The following is a 26,588-nucleotide window of genomic DNA, read 5'->3' on the forward strand; positions in this document are numbered from 1 at the left end:
AAGGCAAAGAAAAGAGATGGTCCACAAAATCCAGAAGTGGTTTTAGCCCTAAGAAACCCGGAAATTTGTTTTGCAGATAATGGCGACTGTGACTGTGGCGAGTGCGTGTGCAGGAGCGGCTGGACAGGAGAGTACTGTAACTGCACCACCAGCACAGACCCCTGTGTCTCCGAAGACGGGATCCTCTGCAGCGGCCGAGGGGACTGTGTGTGCGGCAAGTGCATTTGCACGAATCCTGGAGCCTCGGGACCCACCTGTGAACGTTGTCCCACCTGCGGCGATCCCTGCAACTCTAAACGGTAATGTATCTACCATCTACAAAAATGTCTCTTTGTCCCTAGGTTTCATGATGATCAAAGTTATAACGACATTTTATAAACTCAGACCTCAGACTGTTCTTGCTGGCTTTGGTCCCCAAGCATCCATCAAAACACACAAACCCAAAGGGCCCCTGTGATCATCAGCCTGGAACATCAGCCTCTCCATTACCTCCCAATGCTGATTATCCAGGATCACAAAGTCACATTTCTATGAGAGCCTATGGAGGAAGCTAAGCTGAGGTCCCACACTGATAACATCAGACAGCCTCTCCCTTACAATACCAGCCACACATCAGGAGTGCCCTGGGCGGTGGTGGTGGGGGGGGCGGGGACTGACACTCACTTTCAGTACTTTTTACAGGGAAACAGAGGAGCTTCTTATCGAGTTTATAGCCTGATCTTACTGATTCATTCCTATCTACAGACTCAAAAAGGCAAAGAAACAGAAAGATGATCTTGGCTCTCAATTCCTCCCCTCTTTCTTACCACTCATGCTCTTTAGCAACTTTCTTTGGTTGCCATTCTACAGAGCTATTGTGAATTACACTTTCTTTTTATCATCAAACAACAACAAAAAGCAATCATTTTTTTTTCCAGTAAAAAAAAAATTCTTCTTAGCTTGGCAGCTAACTTCTTAATGAAAAATTGAGGTCAAGAAAAGCAAATCTCCAAACTGGCTGTGTTATGACATTGCAGGTTTAATGTATTATACGGCAAACGTCCTTCAGCAGTTCATATTTTCATTAACTTTGGTACCCACAATGGGGACATGTGCATATCCAATGTGAACAAAGAAAATCAATATTACCAATATTCACTCAGTGTTTACTCACTATTCAAGTGTCAAAATTTCCCTGTCACTGTGCCTGAATAGATGCCAAGAGAAGCCTGGGCACAAAGTTAGGCTTGTGTGTGTATGTGCTAAGTTGCTTCGATTGTGTCCGACTTTGTGAGGCCCTAAGGACTTCAGCCTGCCAGACTCCTCTGTCCATGGGATTTTCCAGGCAAGAATACTGGAGTGGGTTGCCATGCCCTCCTCCAGGGGATCTTCCCAAACAAGGGATCGAACCTGTGTCTCTCACGTCTAACCTGCATTTGCAGGCGGGTTCTTTACCACTAGCACACTACCTGGGGAGCCCAAAGTTGGGCTTACTTGAATACAATTTAATATTAAATGTTATTTGAAAGTATTTCTTCCATTATTTTTCTATTTTATCTTCTCTGTAAACCTGATTTAATCTCTTTTGAAAAAAATTTTATTTAACTATAGTTGATTTACAATATTGTGTTAGTTTTAGGTGTTCAGCTTCAGAGTCTCTTCCATTATAGATTATTATAAGATATTGAATATAGTTCCATGTGCTATAGAGTAAATTCTTGTTTATTTTATATATAGTGCTATGTGCATGTTAATTTCAACTTCCCCATTTATCCCCACCCTCTCCCCTTTCCCCTTTGGTAACCAGAAATTTGTTTGTTTGTTTCATCAGACATGTTTCAATCTTAGATTTGGTTTATAAGGTATGAAATTAATGGTCAAAGTAGGTTGAATTTGAGGAACTGAGTAGAGTGACCCACTTGGTATTTGTTAGTTTTGAGGTGAATCCATTCTTCTATTTATTCTTTCATGCACTTATTTATCAAATAGGTGTTAAATACCTACTTACAGGCCAAAATCATGTTAAGTCATAGACATATAGTGATAGTGAAACAGCTATAGTTCCTGCTGTCACAGGTGCTAAGCATCTACTAGCAAAGACAGAACATTTAAAAAGTAATTATAATGCTATCTGGGCTGACAGTTATAATAGGGGATAAAGAGGGAACAATAGAATTCTCTGGCAGGAGATAAAGCTACCAGGCTAGCTTGGGCAGCCATCAATGGGGTACACAAAGAGATAGAGGTTTTAAGGCTTCCACAATCTTCAGCAGCCCCCTACAAAACCACCCCAAGTAAATATATAACCTTGATAAGTGCAGTGTGCTTGCTGTGCAAAGGCAACTTCCAGATAAGATTCCTATCCCCACTCCACAGAGAGTACTGCTCCTAAGACCCTCCAGCAGAGGAATTCAGAGGCTTCCACTGCAAGAGAACTGATAAGGGCTAGGAAAGCTTGCCTAAGGAAGTGCAGTTTCAGCTAAGATGTGATAAGGCGTGAGTGGGAATGGGGAGTGTTTCCAGTGCTTAGAAGAGCATACCTTTCCTGAGCCAGAGTAAAAGAGAGGCATTATGGTGAATGCCCATAGTAAGAAAACTTTTGCAGCTTTGGATTACCCCAAACACTATCTGTTTGTAAAGTGATTTTCAGCACAAGATTAATTCAGAATCTAAGTTTTACTTGTGCTGTATAGCCATCACTAGAGTAGCTTAATTCCTGGGTTATGTTCTTGGAAACACACTTTTAAATAAGTAGCAATCCTTTATTTAAAAATCTGCATTAATGAGGATCCAGGCTGTAATCCTCAGCTTTTGAAAATACTCTTATCAAGGTTTGAACTCATTCAAAAGAGTTACAGAAAAGTGAATCTTTGAAATAGTCATTCATGACATATGAGAATTTTTGGAATTCTTCTTAAAATACAGACCATTTCTGTTAAGAAATTCACACTTTATCTAGTCTCTAATCTTATTTTAGCAGCATAAACCCTTCCCAGGAAAATGTCTAATGAAAATATAGCTAAATTAAATACCAAAATAATTGGGATTTTTTTTGTTGGGGACATTTTTTTTTTAATCTAACCAGTCAAAAGCAATCATTAAAGATAATGAGGATAGTAGCTATTATCAAGGCTGGCTTGCTGCTGCTGCTGCTGCTAAGTCGCTTCAGTCATGTCCGACTCTGTGCAACCCCATAGATGGCAGCCCACCAGCCTCCGCCATCCCTGGGATTCTCCAGGCAAGAACACTGGAGTAGGGAGCACTGATTACTGAGAGGAATTCAGACTAAAGCAGTTTCCTCTTGGATATCACCCAACCATCTTTTTGAAAGTAACAAAACACAATGTCCTCTCTGAGACATATCTATAGCTGGAATTACAGTAACAGCATCAAAGCAATATCCCAATTGCATATCCATTTTTACACCATCACAAAACTGATTAACTGTATTGAATAATGTTCACAGGAGCTGCATTGAATGCTACCTGTCTGCAGATGGCCAGGCCCAAGAAGAATGTGTTGACAAATGCAAACTAGCTGGTGCGACCATCAATGAAGAAGAAGGTTCTACTTGTCTTAAATTGCTTTCCTTTCCTTTGCACAGTTTTAGAGAGGCAGAAACTCTGTGGAGGGCTTTTCAGTAGCTCAAGCTCATTTGTACTGGGGGGTTAGTTCACTCGCATTCATTTTTAAGAGTAAATGCGTTCCAGAAGGCTAAAGACTTGATGCTTTGGGATACAAGTAATTTAAAGTCCTGGCTTTTCTGTTTGACTTAGCTCTGTTGGCAGATTCATCTCTGCTAAACTCATGCAGCTGGAGAGAATTCCAGAATGCTGTAATTTTTTTTGAATTAGAAAAGAGGAAAATTGAAGAAAGAGCAAAATATTAGCCCCCTAACTTGAAATCATCCTCTGTCGTCTGCCTGCCTTATTTCACGATAGGAAGAAGTGAGGTGTAGTGGGTTTCTTGACAGCAGCACTCAGGCATCCAGCAGTTTCTAGTTAGTGGCCATTTTTCCTCCCTTTCCCTCAATGTTTTTACTCCCAACTTTCCAAACATGGATATTACATCGTCATCTTTTTTTTTCTAATTGAAGTACAGTTGCTCTACAATATTGTGTTATTTTCTGCTGTACAATGAAATGAATCAGCCATGTGTAAACATATATCCCCCCCATGTCACGGACCTCCCTCCCACCCTGCCCCCTCACATGGTCATCATTAATCCCCTGTGCCCTCAGTCCCAAACTCCAACAAAGGCCTGTTACCTTCAGGAGGTGCTTGCTTAGTACCTCAGTTATGTCCCACTCTTTATGACCCTATGGACTGCAGCCCATCAGGCTCCTCTGGCCATGGGATTTCCTAGGTGAGAATACCAGAGTGGGTTGCCATTTCCTCCTCCCGGGGAACTTCCCGACCCAGGAACTGAACCTGCATCTCTTGCATCTCCTGCATTGGCAGGCAGATTCTTTACCACTGTGCCACCTGGGAAGCCTTGTTACCTTTAACTGCTAAGTAAACTCTGCTCTTGCTTCTGTCTGCCATTTTTGAAGACTTACTTAAAATCAGATTCCTTCTAATGGCAAAAGGTTATCTCAGATATGTAAATAGGTTGTATTTTAGCTGAGAAAGCATTTAAAAAATAATTTGTGATCTTTAAAACGAAACTGATGACTGCCCCTCCTAAAGGGACTATCTGGGGGGATTTGTTTTTCCATCATCACAAACCCGCCATGAAGTAGGAACGGCTGCTCAGGTAGGAACCTTGCTCTGCACACCTCAGAGGTGCAACTCCAGTGTATTTTGGGTGGAGTGAAATAACCATGATGATAATTTATGACAATCTAGCATATGCACATTGAATAATGAAACTAGAATACAGAAATTAATCCATTTCCAAAGTGATATGTTAGTGATATTTCTATTGAAAATTACCAACATTTGTTTTAAAACTGAGGTTTCTGACTGTGCACAGTTAAATAACCCTATATGGAGCGGTGGGACTAGTGCTCATGAAACCCCTTGCCTGTACGTTTCTGGTACCTTAAGATAAATATGCCAAATAGCCATAAATTGGACAAGATGGTATGTACCTTACACTAATACCGAAGATGCGATGTGGTAAAAGCACCGAGTAAGATGGCGTTTGTGGCCTGTCCGCATTAGTAACAAGTCCACAATCTCAGCATATCCTTCTGGCTTCATTTCACAGCAAATAGTTGGTATACTTACCATGTGTTTCCAAGAAATGACTAAAAATTTCAGAAAATGCCCTGAAAATGACTGGAACCAAATTAACTAACAGCATGGGACATCTAATGTGCTGAGGGGGGAAGAAATCAACCTTGGAAACACGTAAATCACAAATAGGGAATGTACACATACAGTTTTCTGAGTAGAGTTAGTGTTAGTTGCTCAACCATGTCTGACTCTTTGAGACCCCATGGATGGTAGCCTGCCAAACTCCTCTGTCCATGGGATTTTCCAGGCAAGGATACTGGAGTGGGTTGCCATTTCCTTCTCCAGGGAATCTTCGTGACCCAGAGATCAAACCTGGGTCTCCCACATCATAGGCAAATTCTTTACCATCTGAGCCAACAGGGAAATGCCTTTCTGAGTATAGATGATCCTAAATGCTTGGATTTGAGAGGAAGATTATATTCTCAAGTAGCCTATAAATTGTTTCATTATTCTTATGGTGTAATTGACTAAATTATCTTCAAAATAGGGGAATACAACTATTTCTAATTCAGAAATCAAAGTGATTGGTTTAATAATACCATTTAAAGCAGTAATTGTGATGAATTTGAAAGAAAAAATATCTTTGTCAGCCTGAGAATTTAAAAGTCACTCTTCTAAGGGGTGGTGTTGTTCTTGTTGTTATTAAGTCGCTAAGTCCTATCCAACTCTGCGGCCCCATGGACTGTAGCCCGCCAGGTTCCTCTGTCCATGGGATTTTCCAGGCAAGAGTACTGGAGTGGGTTGCCATTTTCTACTCCAAAGGATCTTCCTGATCCGGGGATTGAAACTATGTCTCTTGTGTCTCCTGCATTGGCAGGTAGAGTCTTTTACCACGAGTGCCACAAGCGTATGTATCTTCTAATGGGCCTTTTAAATAAGTCCTGTTTCAAATTACTCACCCAGTCATGTTATTGATCACATCATCTTGAAATTATCACTGCATATTTGCTCTTCCATGGGACCTTTTACCAGCTCATCCTTTCCTTCACAAGGACATGAAGAGTAAAGTAAGCATAAACTTCATAATCTAAATAAATTACTCCTCGTATGTGCTATGATGACTTGTGTGAGCATTTCTAAGGCCATGTGGCTTAACTTTTATATTCCTTTTTACTGAAATAGAAGTCTTGAATTTACCCCAACATTCATGTACTCAGAGCATTGTTACTCAAAGTATGTTCCATGGAACCCTAGTTCTGGAAATGTCACACGGACAAAAGCACCAGTAGTCATATGAATTTTGCAAACGGGAAGTTAAGCCTTTTGTTTGCTTTGTAAGACCGAGAACTTCATGTACATTAAACTAAATGTGCGTTGTGAAGCTTCAGGTGAGGCAAAAGGGAAAATTAGAGTAAGGAGGGACTCCCAAACTTATTTGACCCCAGAGCCCTTTTTTTTTCTTTCCTGGGAAACTGTTTTCTCTGAGAAGTACTGTCTATCCCCCAAAGGGAAGGTCTCAAGTACATGGTTATCTTGAGTCAATGGTACAGACAGTTTGTATTTTCCGCATCCTTCCTAGACCTTCCCAGACCCCGGCCTCTTCACCTCCATTCTCACATTTCTCCCTTTTCTATGTATGATTTCATGGACTGCCTGAGATCTTATTTTCATTCTATTATTCTAAACCAGTGCTGCTAGCACTGATACAAGAGGGTAAAACAGAAAGGCCCATTTCTAATGAACAACAAAAGAAAACCTTAGCAGCTAATTATGCAAATCTCCAGCCCAAGCTGGACCTTTCATTCAATAATGCCATTTTAATACCCAAACACTACAAAACAGGCGAAATCTAGAGTCATAACAGTCATGAAAAGGAGTGGTGAAGTAATTAAAGCAAGAAGGGAGTCATGACTCAAAGGTCATGTTAGCAGTTCCATTAAAACTTTAAAAATCCTGGCCAAGTAAATTAAGCCTCCCTGTGCTTTGGTGTAGCTATTTAAGAGGAAATAAAAAAGCAGGATTAATATTACTGAAAGCAGTATTATAAGCTGTCCACATATTTTCTACCTGAGAATAAAATGTTCCATTAAGTAAGTTTTAGAAGAGCAGGGCGGGTGTGCACTGTCATGGCAAAGCAGGAAGGGAAGGAAAAAAACACTCCAACAAGAAAAAGCATATTCCATAAGATTCCGTGAGTCCTAGCTAACTGGAACGGTTTGGTAGGAGAATGGTGGAGGTCATCTGAAAATGACCCAAATATGAATTATATATGTAGTGTTGTTGCTGTCAAACACATGAAATAACACAGATTTCACTAATCAAGTGTTGCCTGGAGGTGCCCAAACCTCTTCATCAGAATCACCTCTTTAAAGATACTATTAACAATTCACATATATGCAAGCTCCTGTCCACGGACTTCTCAAATCAGAATAGCCAGGGTGAGTCCCTAGAATCCATCATTTCAAAACTCCTAGGTGATTTCCATGTGGGCGTGCCAAGTCACTTGAGTCATGTCTGATTATCCAGGCAAAAATACTGGAGTGGATTGCCATGCCCTCCTCCAAAAGATCTTCTGGATCCAGGGATTGAACCTGTGTCTCCTATGTCTCCTGCCTTGGCAGGTGGGTTCTTTACCACTAGTACTGCCTGGGAAACCTCCCAGGTGATTTAGATGATGGTAAACAGTTGGGATTGACCAGATGAGAATAATTTGTAATTAGATTTCTTAATATTCCTATGTAAATAAGATGCTTGTAATGGATTCGAAGGGGCTTCCCAGGTGGCTCAGTGGTAAAGAATCCACCTGCCAATGCAGGATATGCAGGTTTGACCTCTAGGTGGAGAAGATCCCCTAGAGAAGGAAATAGCCACCCACTCCAGTATTCTTGCCTGGAAAATTCCATGGACAGAGGAGCCTGGAAGGCTACAGTCCATGGGGTTGCAAAACAGACACAACTTAGTGACTAAACAACAGCAACAAATGGATTCAGAAACAGTTTGTTCACTTAAATTTATCCTCTGAAATCTTATTAATAATGCTAAAGGCTTCCCTGATAGCTCAGTTGATAAAGAATCTGCCTGGAATGCAGGAGATCCCGGTTTGATTTCTGGGTGAGGAAGATCCACCGGAGAAGGGATAGGCTACCCACTCCAGTATTCTGGCCTGGAGAATTCCATGAACTGTATAGTCCATTGGGGTTGCAAAGAGTTGGACATGACTGAGCAACTTTCACTTTCAAATGTTTTACTAGTCTCAGTTGTTATGGATAATACAGGCATGCTTCTTATAAGACTTTGGCATGAGGTGTTTAATTTTATAAATTAAAGGCAAAAAAAAATTCTGTCTTTCTATGGCTATGGCATTGTGAAACCAAAAACAGATTATTGTTTAATTTTTCTTCATTAGAATCAGAGGAACATAGCTAGATTCTGTTTTATTGAAAAAAATTTTATGCTGAAGCTAATGAGAAAAGTTACAGATCTAACAAGACTACATCCAAGATTATCAGAGACAATCCCAGCTTTAGATTCTGACCCACTGTGTCATAAGATACTCACTTTGGATCATATAGACTCCCCTGATAGCTCAGCTGGTAAAGAATTCACCTGCAATGCAGGAGATCCCTCTGGATGGGGAAGATCCTCTGGAGAAGGGATAGGCTACCCACTCCAGTATTCTTGGGCTTCCCTTGTGACTCAGCTGGTAAAGAATCCACCTGTAATGTGGGAAACTTGGGTTCGACCCCTGGGTTGGGAAAATACCCTGAGGAAGGGAAAGGCTACCCACTCCAGTATTCTGGCCTGGAGTATTCCATGGACTATATAGTCCATTGGAGTTGCAAAGAGTTGGACGTGACTGAGCAACTTTCACTTTCAAATGTTTTACTAGTCTCAGTTGTTATGGATAATACAGGCATGCTTCTTATAAGACTTTGGCATGAGGTATTTAATTTTATAAATTAAAGGCAAAAAAACACATTTCTGTCTTTCTATGGCTATGGCATTGTGAAACCAAAAACAGATTATTGTTTAATTTTTCTTCATTAGAGTCAGAGGAACATAGCTAGATTCTGTTTTATTGAAAAAATTTTTATGTTGAAGCTAATGAGAAAAGTTACAGATCTAACAAGACTACATCCAAGATTATCAGAGACAATCCCAGTTTTAGATTCTGACCCATTGCATCGTAAGACACTTGCTTTGGATCATATGGACTCCCCTGATAGCTCAATTGGTAAATAATTTGCCTGCAATGCAGGAGACCCTTAGATTCCTGGGTAGGGAAGATCCACTGGAGAAGGGATAGGCTACCCACTCCAGTATTCTTGGGCTTCCCTTGTGGCTCACTTGGTAAAGAATCTGCCTGCAATGTGGTAGACCTGGGTTGGGAACATCCCCTGGAGAAGAGAAAGGCTACCCACTCCAGTACTCTGGCCCCGAGAATTCCATGAACTGTACAGTCTATGGGGTTGCAAAGAGTTGGACACAACTGAGCGACTTTCACTTGGATCATATGTCTTAAAATTTAAAGATAAGAGCAGTCATTCTATTTACAGGTTTACAAAAAAAAAAAAAAAATGTAACAGATGTAACAGTATCATTAAAAAGTCTCTAACTTAGAGGAGAACTTTAAGTAAGTTTTTTTTTTTTTTAATTAGAAAAACCTTACATAATTTTGGCATAGGTGCCAGACCACTAAAATGTCTGATACATAGTATTAACATTATTGACCATTTTACTGTATTATCAATTTCTGTCATGACATTCATTCTCTGGTTCTTGAATAACCTCAATTTTTCTTTTATTTGAAAAAGATTTGAGGAAAATTGAAATCTTTTTAATTGAGAAAAGGGCTATATGAGTGGTAGGCCAATGGCCGTCGTGTGTGTATTTGTGTTAAATTGTTTCAGTCGTGTCCAATTCTTTGCAACTGTATGGACTGTAGCTAGCTAGGCTCCTCTCTCAATGGGATTCTCCAGGCAAGAATACTGGAGTAGGTTGCCGTATCCTTCTCCAGGGGATCTTCCCAACCCAACCAGGGATCAAACCCACATTTCTGAAGTCTCCTGCACTGGCAGGCAAGTTCTTTACCACTAGTGCCATCAGGGCACCCTCGTCTCCTTTTATTCTGGGATTTACCTCTATCCTGTTGGTCCCCATGCTATATAGCACTTCAATCTCTGTTAAGTCGTACTGATTCACATTTACTGTCGTGAGCATACATGGCCAGCGATCTGACGAGGACATTGTGGAAAAGGCCCCTTTAGAAATACCACTATGTCTGAACTGTGTAGTCTCTCTCTGAAATGTAATCTAGGCTTCTTCCCAGTACTCTGAGCCAAAGAAACCATATGGCTTCCTCACTGCCATCATCTGAGCCATTCTATTCCCAATACAGTACCTGCCTTGAAGCACTGCACTCCATTGAAATTGTGCACCTATCAGACTGATGGGTGCATTTGATGGTCAGTCCTGATTGACCACACCTGGAACTGTTCTTCTGGAACAGGAGTAGAAATAAAACCCTCGGTGGGTAGAGGAAAATCCTGTCTTTTCTATTCCTATTCTGCAATGTTGGAAATTCCTATTTTGCATAATAAAACTCAATACTACTTTGCTTTAAAAAAAAAACATCTTTTGGAAACTCATTTAACCTAATGAATGACTTCTTTATCTACAGATTTCTCAAAGGATAGCTCTGTTTCCTGTTCTCTGCAAGGAGAAAATGAATGCCTTATTACATTCCTACTTACTACAGATAATGAAGGGAAAACCGTCATTCACAGCATCAATGAGAAAGGTGGGTGGCTTGCCTTCCCTTGTCAGTGATAAGAGATACTACATGGGAAAGGAGAAAACAACCAGAACGATACTCTGGGTAGCTTGCCAGGAAAGACATTTCCAAATTTTTGATTTCCCAATGACTGAAAGATACCTATTGAAAGGTTTGGTATGTTCCAATGTCTCTTATTAAGACCAAATACAAAAGAAGAGTGTTCCAATCCAAAAAGGTGGCTGATGAATTGTAGAAAGGTGGACCAATTAAATGTCAGTGAAAGGTATGGTTTTAGGAAAGACTAACAGGGAAGAGGAATACAACAGTCTAAGAGAACAAGCTTTGAATCAGGCAAACCCTGGGCTCAGATCCTGCTCCACCACTTCATTGACGATTTGGAAGATACTTGCTCTGCATGTTTCTATTTCCTCATCTGTAAAATGGGAAAAACAACAGTACTTTCTTCTAAGGGTTGAGTCAAGGATTCAGTGGAAAAAATGCATGTAAAACATTTCTAGTTAATAACTTACCCAATGGGTCGTTAAATGACAGCTGAGTCAGAAAAGGCAAGACAAAGAAGGAAGGAAGTAATCTCTAAAGGAAGTCAGAGTCTATTGCTTCTTCTGAGTTTTCCTCCGTACCAATTCATGGAGTCAGCTTCATTTTCAGTGAAGGGGAGAGAGAGAAGCTTATAGCCAGGAGAGAAGAAAATAGTGAGAAAAGCACATTTATTGAGACATTCTTAAGTTTTAGTGAGTTTCACCTGGGGAGCTTGTTAGACTGCCTGTGTCCTGAGTCAGCAGGCCAGATATGGCCCAGGACTCTGCATTTTAACACTTCTCCAGGTGACTCTATACAGCTGGCTTCTAGACCTCTTCCGGGTGACTCTAACCCTCACAGGCCTGTTTGACTGCCTGCCTGTCTGTCTGCGCACAGGTGCCTCACCTTTTCTGTCTTCAGTTAATGATGTGCCCCGAAACCTTTGCAGTAGAAACGACAGCTGCATGAACTCAGACCTCTCTGGCTCTTGTCATCAGCCTCCTCCGCTTTCCCCCAAAAGCCTGGAGCCCAACTTCTGGCCCAGAAAATAGCAGCAAGGCAGGCTAGAAGGCCGAGGTGTTTTGTTGTGTGTGCTGGTCTATCAATGGGCTGACAAAGCGTTAAGTCCTGAATGTGAACCCAACAGTACCAAATTGCCATCACTTAAGAGTGTGAAAAGCAATGACACCATTATCAAGAAGTTCAAAACACTATGAACTTACCAAGAAAACAAGATTAGAAAAGTACCACATTGCAGTGCTAAGGGTCAGGGAGAGGTAGAGGTCAGCACAATGCAAGATACAAGTGTCTGATGGTGACCTTGCCGCTCAGATGGGCAGAGCACTCCTGGAGACTTGCTCTTGAATAGCTCCCGTGAATCAGCTTCTTTGAAATGCATACATATTGTCTACAGCCATACCACCCTGAACACACCCGATCTCGTCTGAAATGCGTACATAAAGGGCACTGTAGAGGCCATTAGTTAAGGAAATTTAAGGTGATTCCTGCTGTACCAAGAAGAAATACTTTATAGTACAAACACCTGCCTCCTCGTTATCTGTTTTCTAAAGGCAAATTCTTTACCTCCACCCCTGCTCTCTGTGACCATGGTAATGGCTTTAACTAGTTCTCCTGAAGTCAAAGCCGCTCCTTATACTGTTAACTCCATTGGAAAAGCAAGTTTCAAACAAAAATGAAACTTTCCAGAATAGATTCTGTCTTTAATAGGTTTTGTATCTAGTTGATTTCTTTCTTTTCTTTTGTGAAACTTGCCTTTGGTTGCTAAATGCTTCCTCATTACTGAACTGTTGGATTTTTTTCTTTTGTCCACACAATAGGAGTGGCACATCAACATGCCATCTTTCAGAGAAGCCCTCAGCTGCCCTGATGTCTTTTTATTAAGGCTTTTTATTCCCCCTCTGCTTTTGTAGCAGGAAAAAGTGAGGGGGAAATGACCTCCCTAAGGTTTAACAGGAGTCTCCTGACAGCTTGAAGGATGCTCCTTTCCTGGTAAATGTTCCCAGATAGATCAGAGCTTCTGGGGGCCCTGGAGTCTGTTGTCCCCTCTCACAGCTTTAAGACCAGAGAGCCCCAGAGAGCTTTAAGACCAGAGAGCCCCTCTCACAGCTATAAGACCAGAGAGCCAGCTGGAGGCACCCAGAGAAAAGAGGCAAAATGAGAGAGGAGGATGTGAAGGTTAAGGAGTCCCAGGGTTCTCCAGCCAAATAGGAAAAGATAGCCAAGTGAAGAGTCACCATCAGTGTGTGTGTGAATGTAGGGAGATCTTCACTCATCTATTTTCCAGAGAAACTTTCAGCAGACAAGAGCCGCATCCATGAGAACGGCAATGAATGGCAGCTGGGGAGGCTTCCTGGCATGGATATGAGTGTGGATCTGACACCCACAGGTTTCACCTTGGAGATTCCAAGCCTTGAGGTCTTGAGGATAGAGAGGGAGAAGGGTGCCTTTGTTGTAACACTACTACTATTACTGCGACTAACAATAACGGCAGCTGTCATTAATATCGAGCCCTTATTAATACCTGCCAGGTGTTATTCTATATGTTTTACATGTATTGATTTAACATTCTCAACAACCATATAAAGCAGGTATTGCTATTATGTCCATCTTTTGGGTAAGGAAATTGAGATGTTAATAATCTGCTAGGTCCTGCAGCAATTAAATCCTAGTGCTGGTTGGGATCTCTGGCAGTCTGGCCGGGCGCCCGAGCTCTTAACTACTGTGCTCTACTGCCTCCCACTGGCTGAGTGAGCATAAAATGAAATCTGAATCCCCAGATTCTGTTAGAGAGCACTCTCCCATAGAAATATGCAAACACATTGTATTGTTAAATTTTCTAGTTAACCTTTGTGTAATTTTTAACTAGAGGATAGTTGCTTTACAGTGTTGTGTTGCTTTCTGCCATACAACAACATGAATCAGCCATAATTTTATCTATATCCCCTCCCTCTTGGAGCCATCCTCCTGCCTCCCATAAAAAGTATACAATAAATTAATTTTAATAGTATGTTTTATTTAATCCATTACACCCAAAATCTTATGTCAATGTACAGTCAATATAAAATTGGTAATGAGATATTGTACTTTTTTTTCTTATCGAGTTTCCAAAATCACTGTGTATTTCACACTTAACACAAAGCCTAATTCTGAAAAATCACATTTCTAGTGACTATTGAGCTATAGCCATACGTGACTGGGCTACCAGATTGGCAGCATTAGAAATTCAGCACCTTAGAATTAGGTGCCGCACTGACCTGGACTCAACAGACAAGCTGGATGGTGCACAGTGATAGAGAAAACCTTTCCTCCTGCCTACAACATGTCTTCAGCATGAGCATCTCAAGAGATACTAAAGAGAGTATAGAACGTAGAGATTTCTTCTGTGTAATACCTGCTCTGGAGGCTGGGCCAAAATCCTTGCTTGAGAAATGTTTAATTTCCAGTGACTCTAAATTCTTAAAATGATTATCTCCACCAGGCCATGCCCGTTCCTCCTATATTTATTGCCTACCAGAGAGCCCTCCTAATTCATGTTCTAGCTGCAGGGTCTCAGCGAGCTTCATTTTGCTTCGAGCAAGAACGTTCTATGCCCCACCCCAGACATTTCATAGTCAAAGATGTAGCCAGTATATATGCTCATGGACACAGGCCTGCCACTTTCTTTTCAGGAGTGTTGCTAACCTATTAGAAGCGGCCATGGTTCATTTGCTATTCTAGAAACCGTCTTTAGATCTTCATACTGTAGTAGCTATTTCATTAACTCCTCTACTTATTTCTGCCTAATCACCTTACATGGCTTTTTGGCTAAAGAACAAAACTGTGTAAAGCCAGGCGTCATGCTGTTAGAGGGTCATTAGTCCTGCTCAAATTCAGATCAGCTATAGATCTTACCTTGAAAGCAGCATGACTCGCCCTGTGTGTATAACTCTCCTTATTAAATATCTAAAAGCAATAAGAGTTAGGATAAACTAAGCATGGTTCATTTCCTCCCGAGATACCATGAATTTGCCTCACTTCTTGCAGAGGGAGGCAGATATTTAATGATAATTTTTATGGGGGATTTTTTTCCCATGATAGCAAAGGGAGAGCTTAATTATAATGCTTCATTAAGAAATGTATCATCTCCCAGGCATATTGCAAGTATTATTAGTCATTCTGCTGTCAATGAGAGAAGGTACTGTATAATTACAAAATTGTATTAATATCATCAATAGAGTCAAAATAACATTTCCTAGAATGTTCAAGTAGAAAGGACTATACAGAACACCTGATTTCTCAAACTTCCCTGGAGATAAGAATCACTTGGGATATTTTAATAATAAAGAGTCTGTGGCTGCATCCAAACCAACTGAATCAGAATCTCAGGGGATGGGTCTAGGAATTTCAGAGGTGGGTTTAATAAGCATGAGCACCTGGGCTTAATCTTATCAGGAAGTTAAGGGAACACTGAAGCCCCACACCTTGGTTTTACAGACGAGGGCACTGGGGCTCAGAGAGATAGAGAGACTTAATGGATTTCAGACAGCTACTGTCCATCAGATAGGAATGGAACCCACCTCTCCTGAACCCAATTCAGGAATTTTCCAAGACACCAGGGCACTGCATTAGAGTGAAAATAAAACTGAAAATCATGATTATTTTCTGTCTATATATTTTAAAAGGAAGAACAAGTAGTATACTTCAAGTGGGTAGGTTGTATTTAATTTTGAGTGTAATCTCCTATACGATTCAAGAAAATCCAGGAAAAAGTGTATATGTGTGTACACATTCCGTTTCTAGTTTGTCTTATATTCAGAAAAGGTCATTTTTAGTAAACTACAGTCTTTTCACTGATCCATTAAATACTCCATGTGTATTAATTGTCACTCTTTTGAATTTTAATTCTTTTTGAGTCAGTTGTTCAAGTATATATCCATTTGCTTTGAATAATCAAGTTCTTACTTTATCTTCTGTTTTCTTTGAAGAACTAGGGCTATCCTTCAACAAGTAACTCGTTTTTTAAAATTCAGCAAAACAAAAGAGATTATTATTTTTCCTCTACTGGAGAAAAATTATGGTTTGAAAATTTAATGAGACATGTTTTCTCTACATCAGAACGTTAATTGAACAATCTCCTTAATACAATTTTCTTTGTTTCCACAGACTGTCCAAAACCTCCAAATATTCCCATGATCATGTTGGGGGTTTCGCTGGCTATTCTTCTTATTGGAGTCGTCCTGCTGTGCATTTGGAAGCTCCTGGTGTCTTTTCATGATAGGAAAGAAGTTGCCAAGTTTGAAGCAGAAAGGTCAAAGGCCAAGTGGCAAACGGTATGCGCACACCTGGGGGCTGGCTGCTCCTTGTCCTGAGGAGAAGAAGGGGTGTTGGATTTCTTCTGCACTAAGAGTTAAACTGTCACATTCTTTCTCTGCTCCTCTCACCAAGTCCCCAACAGCTGGTTTCTGTTCTGCTTTGGGGACAAAGGGACCTCTGTCCATTATCTGGATCTCAGTCCTCATAGCATTCATTTGTCTCTCATTGCAATGAAGACTTCCCCTACTCTGAAGAGTCTCATGAAACTCCTTATACTGTGAGCTACTTCGGAACATCAAGGCAACACATTTTATTCTTTACCACCAGAAGGTTCCTGCAGGCCCCATTTGACAAGCATACATGCTACATCTAAACATTTCCATAAATCGGCTGTTAGAGCTAATGGAATAATGTTCAGGAGTAGTATGACAGTTCATGCCAATTTCCATGGAAATACTCATTACTCATAATAGGTTAAAAAAGTAAGACAAAAAGACTTTCAAAATACCATCCAGTTAGCTTTTCTGAATAGCATCCATTTTAAACAGCTACCTGAAAAAAAAAACAAAAAACCTCCAAACTATTGACTTTTAAATATATGTACTCAATAGATATAATTTATGTGTCTTCTCTTCACAGTGGGCAAACACAAAACAGGACTCCAATTTTCTGTGTTTCTTTTCCACAGGAGAGATAATTACATTTCTAGAGGCCCATAGAAACAATTTCATGGTTTTAATTTCATCTCTCTCTCTCTAATGGTGTGTCCAGCTATCTGATAGCAATTATCTTACATTGCTGATTCTTAAAACCATGATATGACTGGAGAAAATACAGGCAAATGCAATGCTCCTTTGGGTTCATCTCCCCAAATAATTGATGTTAACACTTTTTTCTCTAGTTCTATAATGATATCTTCCGTACCTAAAGCAAATGGAATTTTCTGTTTTAGGTACATTTATCTTAATAAGGGATGTTATATCTTATGCAGTTATTTTGAAATAAATATAATATATGGTGCAGGGCAATAGACCATGAAAATTTTTATCTACTTTATCTTCCCATTAAAAATACCTTTAGATACAACAACCAAATGCAATGTATGGATCTTGTTTAGATCTTGATTTGAGCACTCTAACTAATATATATTTTTTGACAACTGGAAAAAAGTATAGACCTGGGCATTAGACTGATAGCAAGAAATTATGGTTAATTCAGTTAGGTAGGATAATGGCATGAGGCTTTGATAGAAAATAATTAAGGTTTACAGTAAAAAGGAAGTGAAAACTGGGTTTCCCCTTAAATAATTCAGCCAAAAGAGAGAGAGAGGAATAGTTGAAGTAACTGTGGCAAAATCTTGATAACTCCTGAATCTGGGTGATGGGTCTACAGAGGTTCACGATATGACTTTCCTCTTCTTTTGTGTATGTGTGGACTTTTCCTAATTAAACAAAGTCCTTAGTAATGTAAAGTGAGGATTTGCATGAAGATACAATGTTTCTATCTCTAATGAGGTAAAAATGTAACCTGACAAGTTTGGTGACTTAGAACCCAGTACTATGAAGCCAAAGTATTGGAGCAATTACCTTCACCTGTCTCCCTGGCCATAAATGTTGCTTTTAACTCTCTGCTGCTGCTGCCAAGTCACTTCAGTCGTGTCCGACTCTGTGCGACCCCATAGACGGCAGCCTACCAGGTTCCATCATCCCTGGGATTCTCCAGGCAAGAACACTGGAGTGGGTTTTTAACTCTCACCAACTGTCAAGAAAATGGCTGGAAGGGGTCAGAAGGCAACCAGGTTAAACAATGTGATTAGTGTGTTCATGTCAATCTCAAACCCCCAATCCATCCCTTACCCACCCAGCCCATTTCCCGGGTAAACATAGGTTCATACACACTACTATTGCAAAACAGGTAACCAAAAAGGACCTACTGCATATAGCACAGGGAACTTGATTCAGTATTCCATAATAAACTAAATTGGAAAAATTTTTGGAAAAGAAGCAAACAAGAATGTGATTAAGTTAGTACAAAATGCAATAGCAGAAGTTAGTTGAAAGACCACGAGCCCTAAGCAGTAGTCTTGAGTCTCCCATTTTTGAATGTAAGAAAATTGAGGCTCAGAAAGGATAAGAGATTTCCCAAATTGTTGCTTTATGATGGAGCTGAAATCCTAATTGCAGCCTTTTCTTCCAAGCAAGCCTTGACCCTCCTAGAAATAATAGGCAGGTGTTCTGAAAACAAGCACTCGGGCAATTATATGATGTGTATCTACTAACCAGCACTTTTTCATGTTCCCCTACAAAGGCATGAATCCTGACAAATGATTAATATCTTTAAAATAACATTTTAATTAACAGTTAATTTCCCCCAAAACATGAATTGTTTTCCCTCAGGATGTAGAACATGACTGAAATTCAAATGCTGAATTTTTGTTGTCTCTTCACCGAAAGTAGAATTAAAATATGCATTAAACAGATAAAAGCATAAATGAAAAATATTATTCCCTGTTAAATTGAGTTTCTTTGAATAACAAATGTTTGATGTTCTTGACTAGATAATAACTGGGTCATAATTATTCACTTGGATGCAAAAGAGATTTAATTCAAATTATTCAATTCAAATTTCACTAATATGTCCTATTGGAAAAAAAAAAGAATGCTGCTCAGTGCATCCATTTTGGGGTTTTTTGATTTGATTTTGTTTTTATCTAAAACCTTTTTCCTCTTGAAGAACTGAATTTGGTCTTCAAACCCAGGGGATCTCCAGGGACAACAGTGGGATCTTCCGACCCCTAGGCCCCCATTAGACTGTAAAGATGATAGAGCTCTGGATAAGAAAGAGCTTTGTTCTTGCCTCCGGAAACATTTCATTCATCAACTATAAAGAAAGGTTACCTCTTATTACACTTTTAGAAATACCACCCCCCCCATTCCATAGTCTTTATGAAAACACAAAGGGAAGATATTTAAATCCATTTTTGATTAGACATTTTTTCCTAGGATGACAAGTCATTAACTAAAGGCAAAAAACGTTCAGTCTGACATTCGTTACAGTCATGGATTGATTTTGCACTGTGCCAAGCAAATCAGGGCTACATTTGGCAGTTAGGCAGTCATTAGGGCAGCTGTGGGTCATGACAGAGAGCTTTCTTATTACCACTTTTTCAAGCTCAAAAAATGTGCCATTGCATTTGTAAAATCCACAGCCTAAATTAGCACCACCCAGAACTCCTGGGAGAGTCAGCCTAGTGACAACAGACGGTTGGAGGAAACCTGACCTTGTTTAAACAGTGCAGGAGGGCAGATCCACCCGAAATGGAGCCAGACACAAGCGTGTGTCTCAGCTGGAAATCCTAGGCAGAGAGGCTGCCGCTGGCATGGCACTAAGGGAGGCAGTGCTGGACATCACCCCACTTTCTCCTGCCAGCAGCATTTCATTTGAGCTCATTCTTCTGAGTTCTGATCACCAGCTGAGGCCAGGAAAAACTCTACTGGCCTGCATTAGATGTACTTGCTTTTACCCTAGCTTTAAGCTTCTACCTTACCTTCCTACTATGTTGGCATCTGCTTCATCCACCACCTCTGTTAGCATGCCCAGACCCTATGACTACCTTTGTAAGAACCAGCCCCCCGCCTGCCAAATATTGTAAGCTTTAATAAACAAAGTTGCTTGAAAACACAGAAAGAAAACTGCACAATCAAAATGAAACATTCAACAAAATATCTGCCAAATAGCATTGTGTATCCAGTCAATTGCAACCCAAGTCACCTCCTTTGTTGTGCATATCAGCTGTGTTTAGTGTGAGATGTGGGATGCCTGACCTGATCTGGGATGGGATCCACAAAAGAGCTCCTAGTCTTACAAAGCTCTGCCCGTGGCCCTACTCACAGCTTGTTTCCTCTTACTCAGTGTCTGGTTTCCTAAGTCCCTCAATTCCTCCAGGTCAGTGCCACACCCATTACTCCCAGCCTTCACATCTCATTTTTTCCCATCTTTCCTCTTCAGTCGAGTCCCTTATTCTTCTGTACCCAACTTAAACTTCAGTTCAATTCAGTTCAGTCGCTCAGTCGTGTCCGACTCTTTGCGACCCCATGAATCGCAGCACGCTAGGCCTCCCTGTCCATCACCAACTCCCAGAGTTCACTCAGACTCATGTCCCTCGAGTTGGTGATGCCATCCAGCCATCTCATCCTCTGTCATCCCCTTCTCCTCCTGCCCCCAATTCCTCCCAGCATCAGAGTCTTTTCCAATGAGTCAACTCTTCGCATGAGGTGGCCAAAGTACTGGAGTTTCAGCTTTAGCATCAGTCCTTCCAAAGAACACCCAGGACTGATCTCCTTTAGAATGGACTGGACTTACTAGTTTGCAATTAAATTAATCTCTTAAATTTAATAGAATTCCACACATGAATTTTGTTTGTGAACAAGACTCTGCTTGCATCTAAGACATCCATCAGCCATACACCCTCCAAATCTCGAGTTCTTATTGCAGTAGGACTAAGGACTGGAGAGTCCTCATGATTATCCAAGCTGACCTCAGGAGTAGAAGCAATATAGTGACTTGGCCTTCACTCGTCACCCACCACCAGGGAGCCTCTTCTGTATTTGCCCTCATCACTGAGATAGCATCTCTCTGCAGAGGCACATGGACAAACGTAACATGTTGCTCAATCAGAGGTAGGCCCCTGGCTCTGGGCAACACAGAAACAAGTGCAGGTGTGACTCCTCTTCACTACGAAGATACTGCAGTGCATCCAAGGGAAACAAGAGGGAGAGGCCAGAGAATGCTTTTCAATTGTATTCAGTTCTTCTGAGAGCTGAGAGAAATGTACTGAGAAAGCAAATACAATTACTTTGTTTTGTTTTGTTTTCTCAAATCTGTGCCTATAAAATGCTACCATCTCTGCAATTCAGGGGATAAGGAGATCAAAGTATGATAATTTGGAGGGTCAGAGGTGGCACCCAGACTCCATACGTACTCAAAAATGGGCTTGGAAATACTGTGCCAAATCCCAAAGCCCAGAAGTGGGGCATATCTTTAGCACCCTATCCAGGACCTTCAAAAAAGGAAATTCCAAATGCAAAGAAGTTATATGTAAGTAGGTCTGATGCTGAAGCTGAAGCTCCAATACTTTGGCCACCTGATGGGAAGAACTGACTCATTGGAAAAGACCTTGGTGCTGGGAAAGACTGAAGGCAAGAGGAGAAGGGGACGACAGAGGATAGTTGGATGGCATCAGCGACTTAATGAACATGAGTTTGAGCAAACTCTGGGAGTTGGTGATGGACAGGGAAACCTGGTGTGCTGCAGTCCATGGGGTCACAAAGAGTCAGACATGACTGAGTGACTGAATTGAACTGATGAGAAGAAGCAGCGTTTTTTGAGCACTTACTATGTGCCAGGTACCTGCTGAAGTACGGTCCTCATGGACGAGGTGGGCACTTTGGTAATCCCTCTTACGGATGAGAATGCCAAGGTTCAGAAATGCTTAAGTAAGGTTACATGGTAGAGCTGGGTTAGAACCCAGGCTCTCTGAAGCCAAAATCTGCATGCCCAACCTTGGGGAATGGGAGGGAAGGAAATGTTCCTTATCCAGACATCTCGTGCCTGCATGGAACAATGAAACTGAAGGAGAGAAATTGGAGGCTCAGGTTGAGCATTTATTCAAACACCTAGAGAGCTTTGGGCTGTCTGGTCCCAGTGATGGCACCTGGGAACACATCTACAATCCAGACAGAGCAATTGAATTATCCAGGCTTTGCACACAACCATTCTACTGCCCTGGGGGCAACGCTGTTTTGCCCAATCCTCCTGGGGACCAGTACTCTGTCATAAGCCTGGCATCCCACATACCCATCTCTTGTGACTCTCTCCTTTCCACACTGTTATTCTCTAGCAAGGGAAAGCCACCCAATTCTTTTTACTATCTACTAGCAGGTGTTTGCTGTCCCAAGAAGCTAGTTGTAACTCCTTCTGAATTTTGGTCTCATTTTAGCAAGATTATTTGTGCCCTAGTTTGATGCTTCTCACCATCTCAATGCATTTCTTAAAGGTGGATACTTTTCTTTCTTTTTACCGTTTTATTTTGTATTGGATTGTAGGAGATTAACAATGTTGGGATAGCTTTAGGTGCACAGCAAAGGAACTCAGCCATGCATATACATAGATCCATTCTCCCTCAAGCCCCTTCCCATTCAGGCTGTTACATGACCTTGAACAGAGTTCCCTGTGCTATACAGTAGGTCCTTGTTGGTTATCCATTTTAAGTATAGCAGTGTATGTGTGCCCATCCCTAACTCCGGACTATCCCTTACCCCAACCCTCCCCCCAGTAACCATAAATTGGTTCTCTAAGTCTGTGAGTCTGTTTCTGTTTTGTAAATAAGTTCATTTGTATCATTTCTTCTTAGATTCAGCACATAAGGGACATCATAGGATATTTCTCCTTCTCTGACTTCACACAGTGTGTTTGTCATTCATCTTTGTATGCTTCTACCAGTTCACTTTTCCCGTCTTCATCTTTCCCATTTTATTTTGGGTCACCTGTTGGTTCATTCTGTTCATTTGATCAATTCTGAGTGCCTGCTGTGGGCTAGTTGAACTGTTTTCAGCTCTGGTGAAACAGCAGCGAACAAAGCAGCCATTTTTTGTTCCATGTGCATTTCCAAAAATCCATGATTTACTGCATTTCCAAAAAGGGTAAGATTCTTAGGATACAAAATTATTTTTTCATAATAAAAAACAATAAAGTATATATTGTTAAATGCTAAAAGTATGAAATATCAAATTAATCAAAATTATTCACATATCTTCCAAGATTAAGCCTAACTTTCTTTTTCCAATCTGTAATGTACACTGAAATTATTTAGATATATTAAAACTGTGTAGTAACAAAATATACATACTTTCATTTGGACCTTTTTTTTTTCTTTTTTAGGGAACCAATCCACTGTACAGAGGCTCCACCAGTACCTTTAAAAATGTAACCTATAAACACAAGGAAAAACAAAAGGTTGATCTTTCCACGGATGGATAGAACTACTTTATGCACAGACAAATTTTGTTTCACTGATATGAAATGTTATTGCACTATTTAATTTTTCTCTCTTTGTTGTTTTAAGTTTGGTTTAAGATAATAATAGGTCATTTGGAGATCAGTCATTTTCTGTGTGAAGGTTAGAGACAATGTTGACAGTTTCGAAATACTCAAGAAGAGAGATATCCTTAGCAAAGAGGTGACTTTGGGGATCATTTCAAAAATACTAACTCTGTTACATTAATGCCTCAAAAAATCATCAAAATGATTCATGAAGGCCTGATTTGCATTTGAAAAATGTTTGAAATTAGAATCTCATTTGTTACAGAAATACAGCTACCTGAAGTCTGTCTCAGCAAAGTCACAAAGTCCATATGCCACATTATATAGTCAAATTTGCCAACGAATTCTAAACTTTTAGTAAATCTGCCCTTTCCTAAAGGAAGGTTTTTTTCTTAACCAATGAAAAAAATGAGATACTGACTTTTACTTAAGCTATAGGATGTAATTCTCCTAAAGATGCTCCTCATGTAAGAATGTAAATGAAGTATTAATAATTTCTACAGATTTGAATGTCCCTAAAAGTCAATTTTTTTTTGTTTTACAGATGAAGAAAAAGTAATTTATAGATTAGGAAGTCACCAGTAAAACACAAAAATAACAGGCCTATCATTAGGTTATGTTTAATGACCTGAAAAATAAACTTCTACATTCAGTTTCCCGATTGACCCTGCGTTTTCAGACTATTACTCCTTCTGTATTTCTCAACCCATTTAACTCAGTTTCACAGTCATGTAAAACCTGTAAATTTCATATGAAAGTTTTAATTTCTTGTCAAAAATTTTAAATAGTGAGATAGCTTATTCAAATTGAGCTCCAATAACACAAAAGGACCATGCATTAAACAGAATAAAATTTTTAATGGTTTTAAACCAAACGCATCATGAATACACAAGTCTCCTGTGAGTAATAGGCTTACTTAAATCTGTATTCTTTTTCCATTTGCATAACCCGGCTTGCATATTTCAGTTGCATATGGTGAATATGCTACTTGAAAAAGTTGGATTTTACTTGCAAAATACATGTGGGTAATTAGGGATCCACAGGTTAATTGAAGAGATGAACTCCGTAGAATATTATTCCTTATAGTTAATATTGCTTCACACAGCACTTTCATCTCATTGATCCTCGGAAGGAAACTAAGCCTCAGAGAGTAGGTGGAACTGGTCTGGAATTGAGATCTTCTAGCTCCAAGCTGCTGCTTCTTTCCGCAGTGTGAGACTGACTCTTATCAGTGAAATGATAGAAAGATTTTGTTAGTTAAGTGATAATTGCCATTTGTTTGAAAATGTAGTGGCTAGACAAATAGCACTTAAACTACTGGAATATAGATGAGGTCTTGTACTTTCGTGCAATGTTTATTACCTTTGAGAAAATTGTAATGTGAAGCCTTTTACTAGGTGGGTAGTTCATTAGGTAATGGAGGCTTCGTGTTTATCCACTGAACTGGCACAGAATAACCCATGATAAGTCTCTTCAATTCTGTCAGAGAGTTTGGTACACAATTTGATCCCTTAGAGACTTATTTTTTTCAGGTTTCTAAATAACTCAGGTAAATTAGACACTTGGGGAGTATGCAGTTATACTAAAAGAATTACTAAACAATCATTTGGGAAACCTGAAGGGCTGATGTACCCATGTGTTCCTGACTGAAGCCCAGGGTTGGTGGGAAATCTCAAGCAATAAGGAAGTTGCAATTCCAATGACACAATGGCGGTATTCATCTCTACGTGTGATATTTTTGTATTACTACTAGAATGGGATTTTAGGATATATAAATTTCCTTTGTGTGTATATTGGGGAAGGTAGAAAAAAATCTGCTATTTCTCTGCATCCTGTTTTGATCCAAGGCTGGACCTTGAAAAGGTCAAAACATTAACAGTAGTACTTCTGTTCACTGAAGAGTTATGTTACATGAAGATACAGTGGTTGTTTTTTGTAAGTTGCTTTATTGTATTTTGCATTGACATAAATAAACATCATAATTTAAACAATGAACCTTAGATGAATGATGATTCCTTTTATTTACCTGGCAAAAAAACCCTCTTTTTGGATTTCTGTATCCCTGGGTGACCTGTTCTGACTGCTTTGCAGTCCTTGGTCTCAGCCAAGGAGAAGAGTAGAAAAAGGCAGCCACTGAAGGCAGGAGACAGCAGGTTGTCAGCTGTAATTTGCTGCAAGTTTACAATACTGACATCATGAGGTTTTTAAGCAGGTCTGGACATTACCCCATATTGTGTAAAATCAAGTTCTTTAGGGTAAGTGTTTGTGCTGAATTGTGATTCTCGCCCCAAAATTCACAATCTGAAGTCTTAATCAGAATATGGCTGCATTTGGAGCCAAGAAATTTAAAGAGGTGACTTAAAGTGAGGTCACTCTAATCTGATATGATTGGTGTCCTTATAAGAAGAGATTGGGTCACACAGATGCACAAAGAGAAGACCATGTAAAGACAAGGGGAAAGTGAAGTCGCTCAGTCGTGTCCGACTCTGCGACCCCTTGGACCACCAGGTTCCTCCGTCCATGGGATTTTCCAGGCAAGAATATTGGAGTGGGTTACCATTCCCTTCTCCAGGAGATCTTCCTGATCCAGGGATTGAACCCAGGTCTCCCGCATTGTAGGCAGACGCTTTACCATCTGAGCCACATGGCAATCAGGAGAGAGGCCTTGGAAGAACCTGCCAACAGCTTGGTCTTGAACTTCTAGCCTCCAGAATTGTGAGAAAATAAATGTCTTCTCTTTAGGCTCCCCAGTCTGTGGTACTTTGTTATGGCAGCCCCAGCAAACTAACAGTGAGGTAGTGCTGTCTTCCTGAGCATCCATCTGAGACTTCGTGGTGTGATGCTCATTTTCCAAATCAGAAAAATTAAGCAGAGAGAGACCAAATGCTCACAAAGGAAGTCAGCTTAGAAAAAGTCCTTTCTCTCAGAAAAAAGACCCCTTCTTTACAAAAAGACAGGGGAACTCAAGTTAAGCATGCTAATATTCAGAAACACAATGCTTCTTGTAGACTAAAGGCCAGATGTCTGGAAATCTGGAAACTGTTCCCATTTTGAATAGTCCTGAGAAAGTCACTTTCTGCTTAGTTTTTCCATCTGTAGAATGGTAGCAGTGCCTGTCTCTTCCAGCACCTGTAACAATCTCTGATACATAGTAGGGGCTCAATGAACTCATTCAATCAGTTTTGTTGAGTACCTAATGT

General features: G+C 40.3%; 1 protein-coding gene across 8 annotated transcripts in view; it reads left to right on the forward strand.

Moving 5' to 3' along the window:
- ITGB6 (integrin subunit beta 6) overlaps window positions 1-25,388 on the forward strand; it is a 150,781-nt gene extending 125,393 nt beyond the window's left edge. For all 8 annotated transcript variants that reach the window (XM_027559647.1, XM_027559654.1, XM_027559663.1 and 5 more), the window contains 5 exons: window positions 77-299; window positions 3,446-3,543; window positions 10,840-10,959; window positions 16,138-16,304; window positions 23,227-25,388. In XM_027559647.1, the coding sequence (XP_027415448.1) occupies window positions 77-299; window positions 3,446-3,543; window positions 10,840-10,959; window positions 16,138-16,304; window positions 23,227-23,325 (707 nt within the window). In that variant the 3' untranslated portion in view covers window positions 23,326-25,388. The remainder of the gene's footprint in view (window positions 1-76; window positions 300-3,445; window positions 3,544-10,839; window positions 10,960-16,137; window positions 16,305-23,226) is intronic.
- Window positions 25,389-26,588: the final 1,200 nt, after the last annotated feature.

This window comes from Bos indicus x Bos taurus, chromosome 2 (genome assembly GCF_003369695.1).
Source record: "Bos indicus x Bos taurus breed Angus x Brahman F1 hybrid chromosome 2, Bos_hybrid_MaternalHap_v2.0, whole genome shotgun sequence".
In the NCBI taxonomy this organism is placed as follows: domain Eukaryota; kingdom Metazoa; phylum Chordata; class Mammalia; order Artiodactyla; family Bovidae; genus Bos; species Bos indicus x Bos taurus.